Source organism: Nipponia nippon, unplaced genomic scaffold, assembly GCF_047370975.1.
Source record: "Nipponia nippon isolate SJK-2023a ecotype South Korea unplaced genomic scaffold, ASM4737097v1 scaffold_4, whole genome shotgun sequence".
NCBI lineage: Eukaryota > Metazoa > Chordata > Aves > Pelecaniformes > Threskiornithidae > Nipponia > Nipponia nippon.
Window position 1 is genome coordinate 12,322,641 of NW_028262358.1, and position 20,771 is coordinate 12,343,411.

General features: G+C 46.0%; 1 protein-coding gene across 1 annotated transcript in view; it reads right to left on the bottom strand.

Annotated features, from left to right (window-relative positions):
• The window catches only part of SHLD1 (shieldin complex subunit 1), a 49,140-nt gene extending 37,807 nt beyond the window's left edge, over positions 1-11,333 (bottom strand). Inside the window, exons 1-5 of the mRNA XM_087774483.1 lie at positions 11,284-11,333; positions 10,932-11,012; positions 10,078-10,192; positions 8,348-8,449; positions 7,408-7,577 (exon numbers count right to left, since the gene is read on the bottom strand). Coding sequence (XP_087630609.1) covers positions 7,408-7,570 — 163 coding nt within the window. The 5' untranslated portion in view covers positions 7,571-7,577; positions 8,348-8,449; positions 10,078-10,192; positions 10,932-11,012; positions 11,284-11,333. The remainder of the gene's footprint in view (positions 1-7,407; positions 7,578-8,347; positions 8,450-10,077; positions 10,193-10,931; positions 11,013-11,283) is intronic.
• Between the last annotated feature and the right edge of the window lie 9,438 nt (positions 11,334-20,771).

The window sequence follows — 20,771 nt, forward strand, 5'->3', positions numbered from 1 at the left end:
GAAACAAAAACTTCATCTCTGTCATGCTTATTAGAGCTGGAGAAGCCCTAAATTCAGCACCATAAACACATGCATACATACATCATTAAAAAGAACCTCCAAACCAGTACCCCCATTACCTTCCACAGATATTTAGTCTGTTGCACTTTATTAACAAAAGGTAACTCATTACACAATGGCAATTTGTTACAGGTCGGGCCCACTCCTAAAGCTACCATGGGGATAAGCCACCAGCTTCTAGCTCTACAGTAATCATGCAGTAGTTTGACTGTACAAGCCTTTGTACAAGGCTATAGCATCCAGTTACAAATTTGATAGGCAACTGCTTAGGATGGGCTTTAGGGGGGAAACAAAACTCCTGCCAACATTTAGAACCACTTAGAAACTTAGAACATTTAGAACCATTTAGTAACCACTTCACTGTTTAAAGTTTGATGGGAGCACCCCAAACTGGAAATCAACCCACTCTGTTTCTGCCCCTACATAGAGAGGCTGGCAAGGGTTTAATGAGCCTACACGCTCAATTAAAAACAACGAATGAAAGCAAATGATAGTGATGGTCCCTCAAAGTCACTCTCAAATATACAAATTCCCAGTTCTGTATTGTGCCAGCACTTTTTAGGGATTTGGGGATAACATGCAGAACACGTATAATGCTCCTTTCCATATTGAAAGGCTTGGTAATTAGATTGGTGGATGGAGCTGAAACTGTGCGCCTAATGAGAACAAACCTACCAAATCCTTTTTTTCTGGGAAAAAAATATGAGCTGGGTAGCAGAAGAAAACACTCTGATCAGAAGATGCAACTCCAAACAAGTCAATACAAAACCTCAGACTACAGCACAGTTGTTCCCCAGCACCTCCCAGAGACAAACTCCCAGGCTGTCCTTTACACACAGAGCCGCAGAATCTGATCAGACAACTTCAGTGCGTAAGCACAACTCCTTGTCTTTGTTACTGAAGCATTTCCTCTGGACTTCATTTCTAATTATTAATGGTTTAGTACAAACTGTTCATTTTCAGAGAACATTTTGCTGAAGCATTAAACTCTAAAAGCCAAGTCACATGTCTCACTTTTTCCCCTTAATGATACAAGTATAGTGCTCTAATTCTCCCTAAAATAGGACTAGTTTTTTTCCTCAGACTGTGAAGAATAAAGCACTGTCTTTTTCTATTCCAAGATTTATTTTTGGCTGGATGCTTATGTAACACATTACTGAAAAATTAATTTACAAAAGATGTAAGACCTTCAGCAACTCAGTGGTGCTAAGTGCTTTATTTCTTGTGTTGTGTGGTTTTCCTGTATTCCTTTTACATAAGGTACCATGAATTCCACTTTGCAGCTTCATTCAATATTCAACAGAACTGGGCCACAAAGAGATGACTGGAAAGTTAATGCTGCCAAACTCACCAGAGCCATGTAGATACCTGACCCAAGGGCCTGCTCATGACTTCAGTGGAGCTGCATAAATTCAAGTCCACTGAGCATTTGCCGCATTGGATCACAACACCTATACAAAATGATTAGGATTTGAAACATTTTGCCTTTTTTTTTTCCTCTTGAGAAGACTAGAGTATTAAGAACAATCTATTATTTTGATCGTATCTGAGAGTGTACTTGGTTAGAAATCATTAATGAAAAAAATATACATTCACTTGAAAATAGGTGCTTCTTTGCTTTTCATAAGTTAAACAAATCACTCACCTTGACAAATAACTGGATGTTTATACCAGTATCAGGGATAAAAGAGAAAGTTGCTAAAAACAGAGCTTTTGGAAAGGCTAAAAAAAATGACAGTTGCACCCCCAAAAATCATCATATAACCAAGCTTTAAAGACTCTTCATTAACATAACAAAATCAGATCTCAGCACAGCTGTAATTGTAACAGACAGAAGTAGGAAGGCTATTCCCAGACAAAACCAAATACTTCACCAACAGACAACATTAGCCACCTTATGCCAAGATCCATTCAGTAAACAACGTGCAACCAACAGTCCCGAGAAGTATTCCCACATCAGCCTTGGGGATTGTTTAGCATCATTTCTCAACAGCAGTAAACTGACACAGGACTAAGCTCAGTACCATGACATACAACAGTGACATACAACCCCACCAGCAGCTGAAGGAAAGAAAAAAAAAAACAAAAATAAACCAAAAAACCCAAACCACTAGCCCTCTAAGTTCCAAGCATGCAAGGCTGGTAGCATCAGAAATGGGTAACATTGCTCACTAGAGGGCAGCAGGAAACGAACCAAAATAAATTAAAATCCAATAACTCCCAAAATAGGGTTCATGATCTTCAGCAAGGCCAAGGTAGTTATGCACAGGTCATCTAGCTAAAAAAACCCCATTAATTCCAATGGTGTTTAGGATCACAGTTCAGACTGAAGAAGGTTTGCAAGTGGGAGAGCATGTCAACTTTCTGCAATCAAAGGAGACTCTTCGTAACAGTACAAAGCACCTTTGCACAGCACCCTCCCCTTCACCTCCACATCAAGCCAAAAAATAAGATATTCTTTGGGCAATCTATAACTTTTTGGTAAAGAGAGACTATCAAATTTCTGTATCTAACCACGGCAGCCAGGAGTGCAAGTACCAGTCCTTAGCTCAGCTTTGGCTCAGTCTGAAAGTGATTGAAAATATCACGTGTGTTTTGGATTTACAAAGTTAACATAGACCACTTAAATGAGAATATATATAAAGGTTTTTAGCCTTCAGGCTGTCTTCAGCATGGCCAGACAAAAACCCATTTTTGGAAATTCTGCTACTTTTGGTTAACAGTTGTAGCTGAGACAGCCAAGCTGTAATTTCTATACCAAGTAATGAATGAATACAGTAAGTTCTGGGCTGAACTGAACCTTCAAGCAGCCATCAAGTGCCAGCCCTGAAAGGTTGCTGCTGACATGACAAGTACAGCCTGCTCCTTTCATTTTCAGCTTCTACGTCAGCACTTGTGCACAACTCCCACACAGGAAAAGCCCAAACCATGCCAGATTTCTTCAGTAAACATGACCCACTGCTGCAAAAGAGATTAAGCAACTCTTGACGGGCAAGTGGATATGGGAAACAGGAGAAAGCATTTAAGGACAAGTCAGAGCACATGCACCAACATTAGCATGACTCCTCAGTTGCTAATAAAAGACATAACAACCCACTGCAAAACTAAGCATGTAAATTCACTGGGTACATGTAGCATTTTTTTCAGAGAAATCACAATCACCGATAGAACCGAGAGCTGTGTTAACAGGCTGGATATCTCTGCTTTGTTTAACACACATGCTTGGTTGATTGAAAACCCATAAAAGAAACCGGAACAGCACAAAAATCATGATGGCTTTTATTTTTGAACTGGGATAATCTTGTGATCAGGTGTCCTCCTGATGTGAGCAGCAATTTCAGCAGCAGTGCCGTGGCCCAGACTGACTGATGTGCCTGGAGCTAGTGAGTCTCCAGTGAAATGGTTCTGCTCCGTTTCGCCCAAGCTCTCACGACTTCTTCCAAATGGACTATTTTTGAAGGCAACCCACAAAACCCACAATTGATTAAAAGGAACCTACAGCCCTGGGTCCCCGCTTTTGGAGAGGCAACTAAAAGCTGAACACCCCCAAACTGGCTTTTATTACTGATTTCTTTAAAAAAGCTACCCAGCTTTTAGATACACACAGGCCTGTCCAGTCATACAGGGAACTCTGTTTTCCTGCTCCACCCCATCTCTCCAGCATCATCCTTCCTCTCCTACTGTGATCCTTCCTCTATTTGTTCTGTTCCTGTGACTACCTTTTCCGTGTACCTTCCCCTTCCACTGGATGGAAGGGAAAGGTACCACCCATCCATGCTCCCAAGGACACAGCTTTTTAACTACTTTTCATTACAAAGAAAAAGCGATTAAGGGAGAAGCTACAGGACAAACAAGGAGATCGCTAGCCCCAGGGAACAGCCATGAAGGCAGATGGGGCTGAGCTCTGCCCATGCTTCAGACAGGCAGTTTCCCAAGCACGGTGCCACGGCTGAGCTCTCAAACGCTGCCTCCAAGCTTGGTAGCATCACTTCAGGGCTGTGCTGGCAAACCCAGCTCTGTCAGACCACGCAGCATGGGCAGAGCCCAGGACCTTGCCTGCACCACATCCATTGTCTATTCTCTAACCCTTTTTTAGGCTCCAATTTTTCCAGGCAAAGACTATGTTTCCACTGTCCCTGATATGCTCTGGTTCAGTGCCCTACAAGAAAAAAGAACATTGCCCATGACTTATTTAATTGTGAACAACCTTTTTTAGCTGCCTTTCAACTATTAATCCAAATAATTTAAGGCTTCCCCACACACACACACCTGAGTGCTGCCAAGTAAGAATTTTTGCTGGAAACTTTTCTTAATCCAGAGGAAGTAGTAAAGTGTTGCTGCAGCATTGTGCAACTGAGTGATGCAGATTAGAATCACTATAAACAATTATTTTTTTATTATTTTCCAGTATGGGATTAAAAAAAAGGAAGCATACTGAAAGGTTCACTGATCCAATTCAATTTTCTCTGTGTATCATCACTTAAACACTTGAACTCACTATGACAATAAGCTGGAAGTACGCATGTGTGTTGCAAGAGCAGAACACTCACTCCCGCACAAATCGTAAACCCACTCATTTATACACAATTTAAGACATTTAGTAGCATTCCCACAGGACTACTGTTTTCTTGCCTAGGGATGCCTGCTTTAAGGAGGCCCTGTTTTCATGGCTAATGGGTACTATCTTCTGCTATTACAAGTGATGGAGCCTCTCCAGACTAGTAAGACCTATTACTAGTGACTCAGGCACTAGGAATACCTCCATATCCATTTCCAGCTCCTGAGGCTGGGATGGCATGATATTTCAGTCAGTCTCACTCCAGTTCATGTGACAGATGTCAGAAAACACAGCCTGTGCTGTCAGTCTGCTTCTTTGCTAAGGAAGCTATCCCATTCCCAGAGACCTAATGGCCTTTTGGAAATGCTTTTGAATCACTAAGGAAGATCCCCACCCCTAATAAAAAGCTTTCAAGTTTGATGAGAAGACCCATCATCCATCCTGCCCAAGCCCCAGGATGCAATCTTCCGGTCATACTGTGGGGTGCAAGCCATAGCCACCCCCACTCTCCTAATTTATCTTGTGTCACAGCAGCAGTTTACAATGTCTCATGAGAAAACAAACAAGCAAAGGACTTTCCTTTCCCAAGGTATGTTTGACAGAACTTGCTTGTCCAAGAACATCTGATGCAGGCAGACTGTTTTTAAAACGGTCCTCCTGCCTCTTCTGCCACACTGACCAAACTCAATGACTTAGAAAGCTGAAGTTGCGTCAAAAAAGAGAGTTTAAGTGAGTATGTGTATTGGTTTGATGCTGTTATAAGGAGAAGGAAACCGAGATGTTCAGACCATGAACGGAGTTCAATGTGATACTTGGTTATTTCACTCGCAGGAGCACAGGGGAAGTAACCATTTTACAGCATGCATCCCACACTTATGGCCAAGTAGTTTCAGTTGCGAGGGGTCTCTAGAACAAGCAACGAAGGAGAGGGTTCGTAGGCCTGATCTGCCTTCCTCAGCACACCTGGAATCCCTGCTGACACAGGGGTGGGTTGGAGACAGCATGGAGGCAGGATCTGGCCTCTCAGCATACCTTGGTACTGAGCTTCAGCTACATATTCCACACATGCACGTAAATGACTTGCCCAATCCTGTCATTTGGATTTAGAGCTGCCTATCTTCATTTCTGCATATGTCACCGCTGCTATGCCTCAGACCAGTCTTAGGACTGCTGAGTGGTCATGCAGTTCTTCTGTGCATCCCATTCATCAGGGCCCAGTTGCCCAGAGCCACACTAAATGGTGTTTAAGCAACTAAGCTGCCCTACAAACACTGCAGGAACTTCCTCACAGCTCGCAAAATTTCTTCATACCTGTGACACAGGGCCTGTGAAATCTGAGTAGACAAATGCCTTCCAGCCTGTCTCACTGTTAGAGGAACTTCCCCATCCTCCTCTCCCACGACAGCGGAAAAGGCTTGCTCAGGACATTCCTCGTAATAATGGTCACCATTCTTACGCACAAAAAATAAAGCAAAACCTCAAGCCAGACAGGCTATTCCTCTAATGCAATATGGATTATGGAATGTGATATGGATCATGGTTTAAAGTAAAGGTAACAGTAGAAGATTTGCATCATTAGTAACATAAGACACATGACTTCCTGGTCTGCATAGGAAAACCAAAGCAAGGATTGCTATCTACTGTTTGCAGATTTCATTACAGTTCTGGATGTCCCACAATTAGAGGTGAAAACAACTGCGCCTGTAAGTAGTCAGCATCAACATAGCTAGATTAGTTTGGTAGATCCCACTGCTTAGCTGTTTAGCATGCAAAATAGTGGAATTCCCACTGAAAAACCTCACATGTCTAATTCCAAGCCAACTCCTTGGAACTAGGCCAAAGTAAATCACAGAGTGCCAGAGGAAGAAGAGGAGCCAAACCCTACTTTTACACTACTTAAGACTCCAAAGCAACCAGAAATGTCATTGGTGACGTTTCACCTGCTCAGGTGCATTGACAAACCATCTCCACGCATTATTTGCTGATCAGATTTTACCCCCTCCCCCAATATTAAATATAATTACTAAACATTCAGCCCAGCCAGTATGAATATATGGCAAGAAGTGTCACTTGGCCAGTCCATTTTGATTTCACACTTCTTGCCATATATTCACACTGACTGGGCTGAGGGGTGTAGTAATCAGAACGTGCCAGCTATCCCTTGATCTTCCCAGACACACCATTACTCCTGAGAATCTGGACTAGTGGCTGACCTAAAATGCTAGTGCTGCAGGAATCAGTCCTCCTTCAAGTGAGGAAACTGCTGTCTCCCAAGAGTTGAACTGAAGCAGGTCTCATCACACTTACGTCATTAGCACAAGCAAACATTCACTGTTATAATTCCAAAGTAACGGGCTACAGAGGCCACATCCTGAGCTCATGACTGGAAGATACATGATGAGCACGTGAAGAACGTAAGGAAAAGTTTAAAAACATTTCTTACTGAGTATGGTAATTTGAGACAGTATTTCCTACTGATGCCTGGAGGGTTGCTCTGTGGGTTAGTTCAGGTAACTCTCTTTTTCTGAGAACACACTAAACATGAAAAAACAGTGTTGTCAAATCATTAGCAGCTGATAGTATCCTCTGAACTTATCTCCTGTATCTCATCAAGCCACAGTTCACACTGTTCACACTGTATCAAGCTGGAAGAGACTGTAGTTCTGGTAAACTGTGTTTAAAGAGAAGGCACCAGTATCAGACTGCTGTTACTCAGCCAAACGACACACTGCCTAAATAGATAATGCACTGGCTGAAGAAAGAGCATGTAGAGAGGCGGAAGCTGTTACCTGTTGGCAGAGAGGGAAGAGTATCCACAGAACAAAAAAGCTCCTCGCTGTTTTCAGAGCTGTGTGGAGGCAGAAAGCGCTCCGCTAGGTCACAAACAGAGGGTAGGTCCAATACGCTGCTCTCCTCCGAGTGATGACTTGGTGACATCTCTTTTCGTTCCATGGTCCCACTGCAGAGACACAAATGCAACTGAGCTGGGTTTTTAGAGCATGAAAATGTAAGCAGAAGTCAACACAAATGATCTGGTATTTCTGCACTGCTTTATGAGCTGAGAGAAGCTGTTCTAGCATACTCATACTTCATTTAAGAAAACAAGAGCAAATTTAAAGATGTAAAGGAAGAATAAAACCCATAGACAACAGCCCTCAGCCCTAAGTAGGATAACGAGGAGTCTACAACAAATCTGGCTTTCCTAGAGGTTTCCCAGAAGGCCCCAAAACTAGAAAGCTATGGAGTATATTCCCTTCAGGGAATATACTTTCCACTGATGATTCCAGAAGTTACAAGTTAAACCCATGCCTCCTGGCTCTGTTCATGAAGTTCATTCTACTCACTAGTATAAGGAAAGAGCATCTTAAAACTTGGTAGTCTCAATCTCACAGGGATGGCAAGGATTTCCTGGTGTGGAGACACTAGGGCAGCTGTGTTGTATACTCTGTGCACAGCACTTTAGAAAGCTGCAGTTGAAATATTCCCACTTCCCAACACCCCTCTCTTGAGCTCCCTGAACCAGTCCACCACCGCAGAGGGCAGGAACACACAGCTGGGTGGAGAGCGGGGCAGGGCTAGTGCCATCCAGCTCTACACCAAGGGCCACAGTGGATGGGCAACTCTTTTGGACAGGATGAAACTAAAGTGTTCCAGTCCAGCAGCTCCAAGCACAGCCACACAAGTGTCTGGGGCAGGAGAGGAGTGAAAGGCAAAAACTTCGTGGGTTACCTCACAGAATAACGGAGAGAAGCAAGTGGGAATCCTCAGACTGAAGCATGGTTAGCACTGATTCAGTAAGTGGGGCTCTCTGTAGACCTTGAGGACAGATACCTGCAAGGAAAGATGCAGAAGAGCCTCAAACACCCTCAGTTTTCACCTGATACCTCAGCCACTAACCTTTGGCCACCCCGCACAACACCTTGTGAGGCAGCTGAGACTCTCCGCTAACGGTAAAGGCTCCGAGCAGAGCACTGTTGTACTCTAGCTCACACCTCTAGCAACACCAAATGGAGCAGGAATTGACCCAGCCCTTACTGCAAGGCCTTATGCCAGAAGGACTTTCAGGCAGGAACTTCACTTAAACACCCACTGAGCACTGATGACGAGATTGAGTGGGGTAAATGTGAACTGACATTGTGGGGTTTTCCTCTCACTCAAGTAACAGATGAAGCTTTTTATGGAAAAAACATGGACAGAAAGAGTGCTTCTCGTGAAAGGTGAATTTAGTTCCCAGGATTCCAGGAGATTTTGTGCAAGTTTCTTCCTTCATCTGTTTCGTCTACCTATATGAAATAAATAAAAGCAGATTGTGGCTATCTGCACTGCCCCCTTCACCAGCTCTATCCTTCTGCTAATTTGGTAAAGAGTGATAGGACACAGGAACCAGATCCAGTGATCAGGCAATGGCTTGGGACCCTGCAGGCTCACATTTATTTCCTCTTCTATAAAATGAAGAAGGCAACACACTCTTCTATCAGGGGTGTTGTCAGTGAGGAATGTTACAGCCACAGGGGCCACAGAAATCCATAGAAGGGATCAGTACTGAAAAATGAAGTAAATACCCCCCCGCAGATTATTTTTTTAAAAAACACCATTCCTGAGGTGCTTCTGTGTTGAGTAACCTTGTAGGTAAGACGCACCTCTGACCTTTGCAGAATGCTGACTAACTCGCTAATAAACAGAGCGGAGATGTTGGCTGTGATACTGGAGGAGACCAGCTGCCTTGCCTTGGAGGGACAAGCAAGGTCAGTGCATTCACAGAAAGTTTCCAGGAAAAACAAAGCGGAAGGTTAAAAACAAAACAAAGCACACAACCCTCTGCCCCCCAACAGTCACATCAGAGGGAAGCTTCTCCTCCGTTGCTCTTCCTGTCCCAAAACACAGATGATCTGGGCATAAGGAACACAGAGAAGGAGAAACTTTCCTCAAATATTGTTTTCATGATTTGTGCTACTTTTCAAGTACATGAATATTTTGGAGAACAGAACTGCCTATTTCAGTTCTTGGTCTGGGAAAAAACCCACACCAAAAACTCAACCAATCCTATCCCTCCAAAGGCAAGTGGGAGGTTATAGCAAGATGACCTGCTGGTGTGGTACCACAGAAGCTTAAGGCTGTCATTGATATGGGCTTCTGTGATCCTGGTTGTCTCTGCCAACGCCTGTGCCGGCCTCCTTCCTTGTATTGCCACAACAAGGATAACAACATGTGCAGCCATGTGATGATCAGGTTCAGCTAAAACAAATCACCTTTTTTTTTAAAAAAAAAAAGTTTTCCCTTGGATCAGCTCCCTCTAGTCCTCCAACGTTTCAGAGCGCAATTTGACCGTGCAAGGCAGCATAAGTCAAGGCTATAGTAGTTCTACTCCCAAAACTGATGGACAGACTTGTTTGTGAGGCTAAGGAAGACCTGGACCTTCAGGCACATGGAAAAGACACACTATTACCTCTGTGCCATACCTGGGAACAGCACTGATGCAGAAGCAGTCCCCTTGGACAGAGTCCAGGAACAAACAGTCTGTCACTGCTTCAGGATCCCCTCCTTCTTCCTTCATGGTTTGTCAATCCCAGCTCACTGGAATGAAACAAACAGGTTGGTTACATGCTTTGCATCAGCTGATCAGGCTGACGGAAGGTGTGACCTTTCAGAGCACATATGCCAGCCAATGTCAACAGTCAGTCATCACATACACCGCTGTTTGTCAGGTCTGGCACAGAGAAAGGTTTTTTCTAGGCATTAGAAATAGCACCTCTACTGATGCCCTTGAATCTTTTGACAGTGATGGAGATCTCCTGGAAAGGTGTCAGTACACTCTAGAAATAAAACCAAGATTTTCTTTACAAGAGCTGCCAGATGGGCTGTTTATTCAAAGCCTGTAAAGCAGAGAAACGAATTACAGATGGCATACTTCCCTCCCTCTTGCGGAGGAGCAGTAATTTCCCCAACAGGTTTACCTAGCAGTGTTTTGACACCAACACTGATAGCCTGTGCTGCATCAAATCTCAACCAAGAAATGCATTTTAAAAGGGCCACGAAACCTGGCCTGCAGAGCAAGCCACAGGCCCACGAAACCCAAATCCTGTTTCCCACCCTCTGCCATTACCTCATTATTTTCAGCGAGCAACCAAGACAAACATACTTTCTGGAACAAACTGGTTTTGCCTCCGGACCACCCTCGACCAGCGGCACTGTGCTGCAACAGGGAATTTCCCGGACAAATGCACGCCGCCGGTCCTGCGCAAACACGCCAGATCGACAGTTTGCCACAGGATGTGCGATGGGCACGTTGGTGGGTGCAAGGCGCTGCCCTTACCGGCTGCCCGGCTCAGATGGTTTGGGGGGGGCACAGGAGACGGGGTCTTCTTCCTTCCAGTCTCGTTTCTTTCCCCCTTCCCTGCAGGCGGAGAAATGCCTTATTTCTATAACCGCTCCCTTGGCAGCAAAGGCAAACGAGAGCAACACAGGGCAGCCCCCCACAGGCCTGGTGCCAGCCAGGCCCCCCCAAAGCCAGAACCCCCCACGGCCTCGCGATGGCTGCCGCCTCCGCCCCCGCCACTTTCTGAGGAAAAAAGCAGGCTGCAGCACCCTACGACCAGCTAAACATCGCGGAGAGGAAAAAGGGGAAAGCCAAAATCACGCCAGGGCTGCTCCCCGCCGGGCCGTACCCCCACAGCCCCCCTCAGACCCTCCTCTCCGCTGCCGAGCGGTAGATGACGGGCCCGGGCAGGCCCCGCCCCGCTCCGAGGCCGCCGGTCGCCATGTCGGCGAAGGGCAAGGCGAAGCGGGCAGAGCCATCTTGCCTGCGGGCAGGCGCCGCTGGAGGGGCCCCGGGCACGGCACTGTGGCGCGGGGCGCGACGGTGGCCAAGCCGGCGCTGACACCGACCCGGGCGGCAACGGCAGGCGCGGCGCTCCGGGCCGGCAAGAGCGTCTGCGCGGGGCGGCGGGGTCGCCCCGGGGGGCTGCTGGGCCGGGGCGCCCCGCGGGGCTGCGGGCGGGCTTTGTGTGGGGAGGGAGAGGCAAGAGCCGAAAAATACATACAGAGAAATTGCGGGGGGGGGGGGGGGGGGGGGCACGGCAGGCGGGGAGGAAAGCAAAGCTGTTTCCACTCAGGTTTTCCACAATTTAACTCGGTTTTAATTCTCTGGATTCGGAGGGGAGAGGTTTTGGTACCTCCGGCCCTCACCTGGGTGTGGCGAGGCAGCAGCGGGGCTGCCAGCGGCGCCATCCCGCAGCTCGCACAGGGGCTTTTGCCTCGTCCCGCTCGGGAGGTGGGTGGTTTCCACCACTGCTGTACAAGCCCTGGCCCACGGCGCAGCCTGGAAAAGCCCTGAGGAGTGGTGAGTGCAGGGCTGTGCTTGGTCCGTGGGGTGACAAAAACGTAGCAGGGCCCAGACAAAAAAAAAAAAACCCGCAATTCTCACTTGGGTTGTCAGCAGGTGGGTAGGCTGTGAGTCTTTCTCCTAAGGCTTACGGAGCCCATCTACAATTATTCATGTGCAGGTCAAGGAAACAGGAGGCCAGTCGTCCGCTGCTGTGCGCCATGGGCGTCCATCGTCTCCCACATGGCATCGAGCTTAACCGGCAGCACAGTGGAAGCTTTGCAAGCCCTGCTGGAAAACAGAATACAAACCACACTGAATTTGGGGCATACACATCACTTAGGCACATGGCACAATTGCGTGCTGTGATGGCTGTGACAGACGTGGTGACAAGGACCCCAGTGGCAGTCATGGGGGAGCAACACGCACATCCTGACCCTCTAATGGGTGCCACACGCTGGGTGCTTTCCCAGCAAAGAATTATTGCAGTGCCGCCTGACAGAACGTGCGTGGCACAGCCAGACATCCCGGGACACCGCCGCCGGCAGAGGTCAGGGAGCAGCCCCTTCTATTGTTCCGGCAGGCAGTCGGGCAGGAAAGCTGCTGGCCGGCCTGTGGAGGAGAAGTGTTGCCAGGGGAGAGCTGGCTGCGCTTCTTGGCACACAACACCACGAGTGAGACTGGGAAGAAGCTGGTAGTTTTTTCCAGGAGCCTTTGGACTGCAAAGCAGTGATGGCAAACTGATGTGTTTAGAAGGAAATTTAAAAAAGTTAAGGGAAGAAAATAAATTTGAAGTTCTGTCATTGCCAAGAGGGTTTTGTTTGTCTCCCAGGCGACCTGGCTCGAGCCAGGGAAGGTTCCCACAGGGAGAGCCTTTGAGTCTGCTTTTCAGGCACAGCAGCTGTGACTGCCTTACACTTACAGCCTCCCTCGAGCCAGGCCTGTGCTTTTGGGGTCACTGTGCAAGTAGAGGTGCAAGCCTAGCTACCTCCTAGGCTGTAATTAAACCCAGACACTGCTCTAGTGCCAGGCTACCTCTTGCCACTGTCTGTCCCCAAGAATTAACCATCCCTCTGGGGAGTGGGATGGCCCCTTTTTTATGAGCTGGAAGGCAGCACTCCATCGCTTCATTTTCTTGAAGTGGGGCTGAGCTGGGGAATGCAAAACAGCTGCAGATCTGCCTTATTTAGCTATGGGAGCATATGCAATATTACAGCATCCAGCAGCCAGCCATCTCTCTGATTTCACCTCGCTGGATCATCCCAAGTCTGCCATCAGAAAAGCTCTGGCAGTGGGGAACTTGGTAGGTATTGCTGGCTCCTGGAAAACCAAGGAGTTCCAGCACACAGAACTGACAAGGAAGCTGTAGTGCTTATTAACAAACATCTCCAGCTTACCAATTTCTATTTGTCATAGTAGGTGGACAACCAAATCTTTGAACTTATCTTCATTTCCCTCCTCTCCCTCAAAAGGGAGAGGTTCTGTGCCCTCCCAACAGAGCAGTGCTCTCCCCTGGTCCCCCTGCCATTATAATCTACAGTCTTTGCCTTTATTCCTTATGGACTGCATTATCAGCAAAAAGATTACATTTGCCTACAGTATTCAAAGCAAGTCTGTAAGTGTGTACTATGCTCCTTCTTTTTATCAGTGTGTTAACGTTAGCGGCAGCAGCCATGTGTGAAGTTGGTTAAAGTGGAAGGTACATGCAAGCCAGGAAACACAGAATTAAACCCCAAGCTTGACATTTAGCAAAGATCAAACTACTAAGAGTCACACATAGGGAAAAGGAAATACATTTTCTGACTATTGCAGCAATAGCTCTGTTGCAATGTGAGTTTTCAGAGTGTTGACAGTCTCAGGGCCAGAGTCTTAAGCTGTACAATTTCATGTCGTTGAAGCTAATGTGTATCTGCTGACTTACCATCTTAAAAACTTCATACATAACATGAAGAAAAAAAGTCTGTCTTCATAAAAAGCAGAACTAGCAAGTTCATGTCTTTTCAGTCCTTTCCCACTGTCACACCACAGGGGAGCAACTCTGTCTACTCACTTCCTTCTTTCACAATAGATAGAGCTGAATTTAGTACATGAAAACAGAATAACAGCTGAAGAGCTTCTATTCAGCAGGAAGTGCCCAGGGCAGAAGAGATGAGAGGCAGGAGATGAGAGGCAGGAGACACGAACAAGGTTGTTTTTCTCACTGTTGAATTATACAAAGATTGTTCTGTTGTTTAATAGAAATGATTAAGCCGAAGTTTGTAGTCTACATACTTAAGTGTTTTGAGTTCACTTCCTCACAATGAACTAGCCCCTTGTTCTCAAAACTGAAAGCAAGAAAGAATATCAGTATATTTAAATTTATTATTTGCATGCATTTTACTTCCCAGCTCTAGAGACTGTTACTAAAATGGATGGAGGATCAGGCTGTGCTGGATTCCCATTCTAAAGTTCCCCTCAAGCCCTGCAGACAGTGCTTTAGTGGCCTTTGCTCTGGAAAAGCCTCTTTTGGTTGCCCCAGGAACAAGCGTTTTCAGGCTTCAGGCAAGCCAATCTGAGAAACAGCTCTTCAAACCCATGAGATGAGAAACTGCAAGCAGCAACTCGTCACTTCTTCCAGACCAGTAAGGTTTGCTGGTGGTACTGCAAATAGCAAAGTGTAGAGGAAGGCTGGAAGAAGAGCTCTTTTCCACCACCCCACCACCCCATAAAAGGTAAGACACCTGGCATTCTCAAGTAACTTTTCTGACAATCATCCTCCCCTCGCCTATAGCCATGTCAGCTCACCTGCAGAGGCAAGAGGCTGCTTGTCTCCAAGCTCCCAGGTCTAGGCATATTATCCATCTGATTCCTACCAAGGCCAGACCTGGATTAACATACTTTGGGGAATATACTTGCTTACCCAGGAAAAAAAACAAATGATACCTGTGCAACTCCAAAATAAAAGGTTTGGTTGCCCTAAAACTCATTGATTTATCCATCTGTGTTATCTGATCAGATGAAGAGCATAACCAATCCCCACAGATGTGCCGCAGTTAAGTTTCCAGGACCACATAAAAAGTCATTTTGTGTTTCATGTTTTGCCACTTCAAAGGCAATCATTCAAACCAGCAAACCTCCCTCTAAAGGGTCAGTTCCACTTAAACTGAAATACCTCTCCTTGTCATCACTATCTCCAAACGGTGATAACTGCGCCGCTAATGCCTTCAAGAGTTTGGACTGAACTATCATAGAGCACTTACTGCTGATTCAGGTTCCTGGTTAACACTGAGGTCAACATATAAGCTATTCTCTGTCTCACGCATAGTCAAGTAGGCATCTACCAAGTTGCTCCAACGCCATAAACTGTAATCCGGTAACTGTACTTCTCTTCAAGACAGGTTAAGGTTACTAACCGCAAGCAGTCTGCATTACAAACAGTGGGTCAGCCAGGCATCCGAAAAGTTCTTGGCCTTCTCTCCCCTGGCCATAAGACAAGTAATGCTTTTTGCTTCCTCTTTCACTAACTAGGAGTTTAAGCCTTTTGCATGCTGAGATCAGCACTAAGTACAGGCAGTTTCAAAGACCAAATGTTATTTCTGCTGTACCACATGCCAGTAAATTGACTTCTTTTTTTTTCCCCTCCCAGGAATCTGTTACTGTGGGTCTGCCAGCAGTATCTGACTTTGTGAGGTGCCACTTCGAAACTCAACATGAAATCATGGTAGCTACTTCATACCATGTCTTAGAATTTTGTGATTTCAGGAGAAACTCACTCTTTCTTCAAAAAGTAGTTTTCTGTGGCAGAGACTTGAAAATGTCAATGTCGGGAATGTTCCAGTACAAGCAGGAGTCAAATTTTTTTTCTTACAATCCTATACCAAATCCTGTCTCTCCTTTGAGAGCCTTTGCTGGAATGGGTGCAGAAGCATGGCTCCTACCCCTTTGATTGATACTACCTCTCTTCTTTTTTGGGCTACCCTCTTTGCACCAGCTGTTACTTGAATCCACTTTGAAGGAAAGTTTTTTTAGGATGCTAACATTATTATTTTTGTTCTGCTTAAGCTTTTACCACAGTGGATGCAGATGTAGGGCTCTGTGAGGCCTCATTTCCTCCCTATAAAGAGCCTTTCTGCATCACCATTCACTAACCATAAAACAAAAACATTATGTGACTCAAGGATAGACACAAAGCACACTGTAACTCAGCTTGTATCTTGCACCTAAGCACAACTTGGGTCTGTCTTAACTAGCATTGTATTTTGTTCTTCCAGACTTCCCCTCTTGCAACGTATTTTTATTTAAGTCTCCACACCCACGCTCTTCCCTTGCATTCCTGCTACCCAGTGATTTTGTACATCCTAATTGCTCTGCCTGTGCCTGTGACACAGCTGCTGCCAGCTGGCAATCCTGCGCTTTGCAGCCATGATGAAGGAAGCATATAGAAAGAGCAGAGACATTTGGAGTACAGGACAGGTCTAATCTCAGCCTCCCTTTGGGGCAAAATAACCCTTTAAGCATTGGTTTATCCTCTGCTGTTTATCCCCTTTTTTTCTTATTTCTACCCTATGAACCGGGTGTTCTACATCCTCTTCGGCTTCTTAGTCACCATACACACCAGCCAGCAATGGGACTCTAATTCTGGCAGGGAGCGTGTGTCTGAGTTTCCAGTTCTTGTACTCCTTGGGATCTGGATGGAAATTGTTACAGCTGGACCTACATACGTCTATACACACATAAATATCCACCAAGGATTTGTCATGTTCTCATGCTGTTGGGCCTTTAGAAAATTTCCAAAGGATGCTTCCAGCCTCGCTTGAAGTGAATAGTCCCAGGAGAACAGGAAATACTAAGTCTGGCTTCTTGTCTGGATTTTCCAGTGCCTGATATAGTACGGAAGTTCAGCAAGAAGCGTCAACTGCAGTATTCATGCACTTTTCTCTGCTAGAATTCCTCTAGTGCTTAAGAGCTGAGCCACCTCCCCTGGCTTTCTACACTGCTAGGGTCTCTCCCCTGTCTAGTAACAGACTTTTGTTACAGCAAGCACACCAGCTCCAAGATCATTACCTATCTATCAGATTTGATCAGAGTTCAAAAGTAACTTGAGATGAGCACATCCACACTGGCTTTGTTTCTCCTAGAAGCCAGGCTCAAAATAAACAAAAGAATCTCTTTCATCTAAAAGGCTAGCATTCTGCAAGTGGGGTTATGATGAGTAGAGTGAAACTGAAGGCCAGAGAGCATGGGGTGCTGGAAGGAAATCACCCTCTGCTCACACGTTATCTGCTCCCCCAGCAGTTCTCTTCACTCTGTTGCTTCAGGAAGCTTCTAACTAGTTTTTGCAGTTGTCAGCATATCATTTTACTTTGACTGTGTTCTCATTCATAAGGCATAGGATTGACAATGGCTTTGGTATTAGTTTCACACATCAATTCTAGGAGAGCATCTTTATAACTTAAAATGAAGGCTCCATTCTGATCCTGCTCAGTGTATCTTGATTTGAGATGACAGTCTTATTACCTGCCCCATACATTATGGTGGGGTGGGTTGGGGCTTTTGGGGGGTTTGGAGTTCTTTTGGAGTAGTTATACTTTTTCCCATAATTTATTTTTATGAGGTTATGGCTGCTAAAGTCTGGCCCTCTGCTAAGGTCCATTCAAGAAATGTCCATTTCTAGTGCCTGCACTCTGGCTAAGTCACAGCTAAAGGACTAAAGTCCATCAAAAAACAGGCATGTATCAGTGCCCCTGCGTGAAAGGGGCACTGTTGAGCTCTCTCTGCAGAGACGTGCTGCTGATGGAAAGTGGCAAGAAAATGCTGAGAGAGGTGTTGGCTTCCAGCTCTTCTCCAGTACTCGACCTGGGCAGGGCAGGACTCTTTCCTGAGCTGTGAAATGCTCACAAAGTCCTGCTGGTTTCCCTGGGAGGCCTAGCAGTTATGCCAAGGGGAAAGGAAAGGCTTCTCTTCACTACTACCTTTTTGCTTTGGGCTGTTCAGCAGTAGGAGAGTGGTTTTGGGCCTTCCTCTTCTGAGCTGTCAGCAGAGTAGAAGCACAATGGAAATTGTCTCCCAGCCTGGAGACCGAGAGGCAAGAAAAGCTAAACCTAGCAGAGTGACACATTAATGCATAAACTGATCTTCCCCTCAGTCTGCAGCAGCCTTCCACTTGCTTGCAAGTGTTCACATGAGCTACACTGATCCAGTGTCACCAACACTGATAACATGCTATCGTGCAATAAATCTACATGATCACCTCAGAAGGAGCACCAAGCTATCACACTCACCTCCAGCTAGAATCCTCACAGCTCCAAAAGCCCCCACTACAACCGAAAGATTTAGTCCAGCAGTGTTTTTTCTTTAAAGAGATGGGATACTTGTTGCTGGTATTTCTGGTGTCCTTCTAGTTGCATTTATTCATGGCCTCCAGTTACTATAGAGAGCCCATCCTGTAACGCCTGGACAGGAGGGGACTGTTTGGAGCAGGAAGAGCCATGCAGCTTCCAGGCTTGACCCACTGCTGCTCAGCCTGCTTTTCCACTCCCAGTGCTGACCAGCTTGGGAGAAGGAAGATGAAAGCTTTGGACTTGGGCTGAGGCAGGAGAGCCCCACAAGACCTCTGCCCTGCTGGAGCATGATTTCATACACGTGTTCCTGAGTCAGCTGGAGACAGCCTTGAATTCCTTGCATAAAAGCAGCGGACTAAGACTGCCTTAGGCTCTGCATATGAACAAATACAGAAGAGGCCCTGCCCTCTGGCCTGAGGCTTGTTTCCTGCCTAAAAGCACAGATACATTGCAGATAGAGCGCTGCTCTTTGTCCTTAGCCTCCAGACGTAAGCTCCTTAACTGCTTTTCAGGAGAGCTCCCTCCTTAATCTGTTATTTTTAGATTAGCTATTTTTAAGAGATTGCTTGATGCCCTCTGTATGCCTACTTAGTCGGAGGTTTTTGATGCTCACATTTCTCACTACTGCACTCTCTGTTTTATCTGTGGTTGTATCACACCAGTTAATATTCTACTGACTGGATCACAGTGTTAGGCCTGGGCATAGGAACAGAGACCTCTAATTAAAAAGACAAATACTAAAAAAAATAAAAAAACCACAAAGCTGAAGTGACTCAGTCACTAGCTCACATTACTCTGGGAACAGAACCGATTCCCCAGGTGGAGACCTCATTTCCAGGGTTGATGCAATCTGCAGGTCCTGGCCTCTCAGCAGTTTTTAAACCAGGCTGGACTAGGTAGAATTTGGCACATGCCTAAGGGCTACGTTACGCTGACAGGCAGGTGGATATTCCTCTTGTACTTTCAAATGTAACTTCAAACTTTCAACCTTTCCCCCTGAAAAGCAGGGGAGCAGGGAGAACCTTTTATTCCCCTGCGAAAAATTCGAGTTTGCTGATGGAAACAAGCTACCAGCTGCAGTGAGCTGCTGGACCAGCATCACCAGCTCCCAGTGCTGGCCACCTCTTCTCAGCATGATGCAAGCCACTCGTACTGACTTTCCATCCTGTCCCCACTGCCAGTTTCTCATCACCCCCAATTCAGACAGATGGCCCTACCAGACGCTTCAAGGGGCACCCCGGCTACACACAGCTTTGCCTTTGCATGGGCATGACCTTCTTCTGCGCCCCATCCAAGCTTACACGGCAAAGGCTTAAATGAAAGAAGCACGGCTAACTGCAGTGCTTGGCTCCTCAGGCTGGGGAATTTTATGCGCCCCTTCCTTATACAAAGAAGGAAACAGAAGTGTGCCCAGACATGGGTACCATTGTGTTTTTAGTAAGGAACAACAAGATTGGGTATGATGGAGTTTATCACCCTTCACTCAGCCCAGGAGAGCATCTTGAGTGCTCTGTTACCCAGGCTTGCCTGTTTTGCTGAAGGTTTCCATTAGCTGTCACCAAGTCCCTGATCCTAAGACAGCAACAGTCCCAGTGTTTGTTAATGTGTTACGATTTTTTTTTTTTCAAATCTTGGAGGAAAAAATGTCAGAGCCATGAGCACAGCCTGAAACCTGAGAAGCCTGAGCTGGCTGTGGCTCTCTGCTTTGATCAGGTCTTCGAAGCCAAGGGAGGGCAGCTCTAGAACCTGGCAAGCCACAGCTCCTCTCCCATAATTAACAGAGGGTCTGTGGTGTTTGTGTTTAGAGGCATCAGAAACAGCTGGGAAGTAGGATACGTCTGTCTGCTACTCAGCTACCTGAGCAAAGAAAATCCCCATGTGTTCATGAAATACTGTCCTGGCTTGTTACAAGCCCACAAAACCCTATCAGGCTGTTACTACCAATTTTTCCTCCCAATGGAGACAACCGTGCTGGATGCCAGGTGCTCAGCTTCACACAAATCTCCTTTCTAGGTGGAGAAGACAGCAGCCTTCTGCCTCTTCTGCACCACAATTGTGCCTGGAAGTTACACAGAGACCAAAGCATGCTGCCAGTCAGTGCAGCTTTGCACTGCAAGGCTTTCATACCCCAGCCCAGAAGATTGAAGTCAAATGTTTCCAAGTCTCATGATGACTGAACTGACAAGAAATGATGGATTTTTGGAATGCAGACATTTTGGAGGAAACTTTGCAGCTTTTCAAGTTGCTATTAGAGTAGATGAACTTCTATATATAATTAATATATATATATATTCAACCTGACAAAGGTAAGCTTATCAGCTTTTTGCTAATTATCTCAAGGAAAACCAGTATACAGTAGGGCTTCTGATGCATGATCACAGCATCAATAATCAACCTCTGCAAGAAAAACACTATTTCCCAACTACACCAAAGAGGAAAACGAAAAGGCTTGGTTATATCCCAGAAGCTCCAGCTTGTACTGTTCTTCTGACCCACATTACTCAGGGCTTGG